This window comes from Cannabis sativa, chromosome 3 (genome assembly GCF_029168945.1).
Source record: "Cannabis sativa cultivar Pink pepper isolate KNU-18-1 chromosome 3, ASM2916894v1, whole genome shotgun sequence".
Lineage (NCBI taxonomy): Eukaryota > Viridiplantae > Streptophyta > Magnoliopsida > Rosales > Cannabaceae > Cannabis > Cannabis sativa.
In genome coordinates, this window is record NC_083603.1 from 56250015 (window position 1) to 56255365 (window position 5351).

A 5351-nucleotide genomic window follows, 5' to 3' on the forward strand; every position below is an offset into this window, starting at 1 on the left:
CATTATTCTTTTAAAATATATGTTTCAACATAATATATAAAATGTGTTTTGAAAGTAATTAATTATCTAATTGAACTCAAATTTTGTCAAAATATTTTCTAATATAATTATCTTAATTTATATATATAGACATTAAAATAAGTATAAAATATGTATAATAATATAAAATTTATTTTTTTATTGTACATATAAAATACGTATATATATAAAATTATATTTAAAAAGCACACCAAGCCACAATAGTTAAAAAAAAAATTCAAGGATCAAAATTTCAAATCCTATTTCAAAAATTAAAAACTAAAAATATATTAACTAATTATAAAAATTGAACAGTAGTGCACTTTACATCACTTAATTAAATTTAAATAAAAAATAAATAAATTATATTCGTACATTGCACTTAATATTAAGTTAATAAATATAAATATATAAATTTAGGATGGGTATTTGTAATAATATGATAGTTTAGCGAATGAATATTCATGAATTGTTTTTTTCTTCTTCTTTTAATTACCGGATCTTTCTGGCTTTAAAAATGATTATATCATATAAATTATCGCTGCTATAATTTGAGTATATGATGTGAGATATGTTCTTCTATTATAGTTATTTAGAAACACAATTATACATAAATATTCAATATCTATGAATTAAACATGGACAACATATTTATATTAAAAAAATTAAGAACTGAGTTATTCACAAAATTCTTTATGACAGTATAAACAAAGTTCGACCATAAGTTCACAATAAAATATTTATTATTAAATTAGAAATATTGAGTTATGTTTAAAGAAGAAGAAGAAGATGAAGATGATAAAAAAAAAAAAAAAAATACATTATATAAAAATTAAGTACAAACAAAGTACACACTAAATGTTTATTTTGTAATTTAATCTCTAAATTGAGATTGAGAAATATATATATTTTGATATACAACCTTTCATAATAAACTTGAAAGTTTATAATTAAATAAACATGATCATGTATATATATATAAATAAACATGAAGTTATTTAAATATAAGACTATAATTAAGCATATTATAATATCTTACGTATTATTCCAAAAATAGAAAGTTTGGATTGTGGAAAGTACATGCACAACTACAAGTCTAATCTAATTAAAAAACTAAAAAACAAGTTAGAGAAAGAAGGAAAGAAGGGAGACACAGTAACAACTAACAACCTTATTGAGGCATGAAACTCCATAATCCAACATCATTTATTTTATTTCTTCTTTTAACTTCCCCCAATAAAATCTATTGTCACTCACACACCTCCTCAAAAACATTATTCAATGTGACCATCAAGAGTAGATGGACCCCACAAATGAAGAAGATGCAAACGGACGGTCAATATTAATTAACAGATTAGAAATAAAAATTATGAGAACAAGGTAGGGTACTGCCCTCCGGTAGGGTCAATAACACCCACCAGTACCACCACCACCGATCCTTCTCTCTATGGTGCCAAAGCAACTGCACCAATTTATTTTTTTCTTTTGTTTTTTTTTCTTTTTAAATATAAAATTAAAAGTAAAAATAAAAAATAAAAAGAGAAGAGGAATGATCCACCTGTTTGTCAGTGACATTGTACATTGGTTAGGGCAATGACCAGCATTTTGGTCCCACCACCTGAGCCAACACCTGGAACTGATAAGGGTATGGATCCCACGCCCTCTTATTAACCCTAGCTTTCTCTCTCTCACTCTCTTTCTCAAAAATCTTAATCATTGACACAGTAAAACCTTGAGATTCATGGCAGAGATTTTAAGTATCAAAAGGAGGAAGGGAAAAAAACAAATGGATTGTGAATATTCAGGAGTGAAAAAAAAAAAGAGAGAGAGAGAGAGTAAATTCAATACATATACTAATGTGGCAGTAACAATACTGTTTCATCACTTTCCAGTTTCCACTACGCTACACGAACTTTGTGGACAAGAGAAAAAGGAACATTTTATAATTATAATTATATATATATGTGTGTGTGAAAATGAAATATACTCAATTATTAGGTAGGTGGGAAATTTATACACAATGCATGGCAAATAATAATAAAGTTATGTGACATGGTAACAGTACATATAGCCTATGTTTTATTTACAATGTATTTGTTTGCTTTTGAAAATTCAAATTAAACTATATATACATATCTACATATATTATATATAGAGAGAGAATTGCACAAACAATGATGACATTAATAATGTAATAAGATGCAGTGTAAATCCCAAAAATATAAGAAACTATATTATTAGTGCCCAAAAGAAAAAAGAAAAAAAAAAGACAGCCAAAAATAGCCATGTCAAGTAGCTAGAGTGAAATATAATATGTCTTTCCCAAATCCTTATATTTATATTTAAAAAAAATTAATTAGAAACCCCCCAACCATATTAATCACACTCAAAAAAATTTGGAATTAAAACGAAAAAAAAAGAAAACTCATCAATTTTTTCAGAAGCAATATCAAACCTCACGTGTGGTGTTACACATCAAACTACTACACATGTGGAGAAAAATGACGAGGACGAGGACGAGGACGACCATGCCCATGTAATCATCATCATCATCATCATGATCACCAATCGATCTATGAGTGGTGGCTACTATTCGTATCATGCCGATCATCGCCGCCACCTCCGCCGCCATCACCGTGATGCGAGTGGGATCCACTTGCTTGTGAGTCCGATACTCCGGTACCCGAAAGGTGCCTGTACGGATTGAGCCCACCGGTCAGCATGCCCAAGTGCCCGTCCCCGCCTCCGCTTAAATTATTACCACCGCTACCACCACCTCCTCCACCATCGTTTGAAGCACCTAATTGCTGACTCGGCAGTAGGGCAAAAGGAGGAGGAAAATTCATGAAATGCAAGCCACTCGACATAGTTCCCCTATACAAACCACTGTTTTGGACCGAAGGATTAAAAGCCCAAATAGGGTCATGATGACCGCTCATCACTTGACTATTCGAATTGGCCACCATCCAAAAATTCGCCGGAATCTGACCACCGTGGTGGTGGCTAGCCGGAACCGACCCGGTACCGCTAGATTGCATAAGGTAACTCCCCATTTGATTCAACTCCTGCTCCGCCGTGGCTTGCCTCCTTTTATTCCTCCCACCCATACCGTCTTCCCCAGAAGCCGACTCCGAAAAGTCCAACGTCGTCGTTGCGTCTCTCAGTTCTTGTTTCGCCTGCAACATTGAGTGATGAAAGTTAACCGCTGATGACGCTGCTGGTGACTGAAAGTTCAACAGCGTCGCCGTCGAATTATTGTTACTGTTGTTGCTATTATTACTATTATTATTTTCTGAAGACGGGGAAAGCCCGATTCCCGGGAAGAAACTACTACTAGTACGCCTGGCCGATGATGGGACCGAAAAATTAGGGTTGTAGTAGGAAGACCGGATGTGAGATGGTAAAGACATACTGGAGCCTGAGCTCCGGAGAGAGATGTTAAGAGAGGTGAAGTTGGCGGGGATTGTACCGGTCCCGGTAGCAGCTATAACTGCAGGTTCGGCTTGCTGGAGTAACCACTCGATTGTTTCACCATCGGACTTGTGACCTAGCTCTCTGGTGAGCTGGAAGACCCGGGCGGCACAGAGGGCTGGCATTCGGATCCGGCGGCCGCGGCCGTCCACCTTTGTGTGCCTGTCTTTAGTAGAAGTTCGCTTTGGCGCGGGCTTCTTTAAAGATGTCTCGGCCGCACCGGCGACTACTATAGCCGTAGCACTTGTACTTTTATTAGCACCACTAGTGCTACAAGATGTTGTCGTACTAAGGTCTGCGGTTGTGCCAGCGGAGATGGCCAGAGATGGGTAGGCGGCGGAGCTTGAAGTACATGAAGCTTCTTCTTCTTTCTTTTCTAGTAATTGGAATGGGAAATTGGGTCGGTGATGTTGTTGCTGTTGCTGGTGTTGGTGTTGGTGTTGGTGTTGGTGTTGATGTTGTTGGTGATGGTGATGATGGTGGTGAAAATCATCTCCACCTTCCATGATCGCATGTAGAGAATTCTATAGTAGTAGTAAGCAGTACTACTTGTAGCTAGTATTAGAACAAATAGCCAATAATAATAACAATAGTAATGGTAATACTGCTACTTAGCTTGGAGGGATATGATCGAGAGGGATTTGAGTATAGTGAAGTAGTGATGAAGGGTTTTGTTTAAATGATCTTTACTTATTGCTGTTGTTGTTGGCCCTTTGGTGGGTCTTTTTCTCTCTCTCTCTCTCTCTTTCTTTTTTTTCTTTTTTGTGTCTGAGCTTTTATTGAGACTGATGGTTTAGAAGCAGCAGCTAGCTATGGGAAGAGAGAGAGAAGAAGGGCAAGGAGAAGCTTAGCTAGCTAGCTTTAAGCAACAAAGATAATGAGTGGGAATTATATGGGTGACCTTTAAAAAGGGAAAAGAAATTAGGAAAAGAAATTTTTGCTTTGCTTTTGTTGTTGATGTTGTTGTGTGGAGCTTTTCCTTTCTTTATTTCCTGTATATATTATTTATTTATAATTCAATATATTTTCTGGAGTTGGGGAAGGGAAAAAATCTAGATTTTAATTTTAATTTTAATTTTAATTTTGTATGAAGGGTTAATTGAGAGAGAAGAGAGGAGAGGTGAAGAGTGAAGGATTCCTTTTTATTGTGGTTGGACAGCCCCTTTGGTTCAGACTCCACGTGAGGTGCTCTTTTTATCATTCAATCCATAAAGACAATGGTGGCCGGTGTGGGACCCGATCCCAAGTCAAAAAAATAAAAATAAAATGGAGAGACTTGGAAAAGGAAAGATTATCAAGTGGGCCCCTTCTCATTCAAGTAATCATTTCAGTTTGCCCTTTGGCTCTTTGCCTTTTGTATCTGAACCTTTGCTACGAGATAGAGAGAGAGAAGACTTTGTAATTCCTCAAAATACCATTTAGCCTTTCTGCTCTTCATCCCTCTCATATTACAACTCCTAGTTAATCCAAATTAGCTACTATAATAAAAGGATCATGACTCTTGAGCAAAAAAATGATATATTTTGAAAATGAATTTGGTGGCCTATTCAATTCAATATATGTATTCATTTATATAATAAAAATAAAAACAGGAACAGGGCCAATTATGGATCCAATTGACACCTTTTCTCCATCATGAAAAATATGGGTTCGTGCGTTATAAAGTAATTAGTAGAGAGATACATTAATATGCTTTGTTGGTTTGTTTAAGTTGGTTTAATAAGATATAAAAAGAATGAGCTGGCTACGAGTGTGTATACACATTTTACAGAAGCAACGACGTTTTTTTTTTTTTAATTGGTAATTAAGTTAGCTTTAGTAGTTTATAGTTTTGTCTTTAATGAAAAATTAGGTGTTTTTAC

General features: G+C 34.9%; 1 protein-coding gene across 1 annotated transcript; it reads right to left on the reverse strand.

The window, feature by feature from the left end:
* Positions 1-2320: 2320 nt before the first annotated feature.
* On the reverse strand, positions 2321-4918 carry LOC115709774 (transcription factor TCP14). Its single transcript, XM_030637982.2, has one exon. It carries the CDS (start codon positions 3993-3995, stop codon positions 2592-2594), a length of 1404 nt encoding a protein of 467 aa, XP_030493842.2. The 5' UTR covers positions 3996-4918; the 3' UTR covers positions 2321-2591.
* Between the last annotated feature and the right edge of the window lie 433 nt (positions 4919-5351).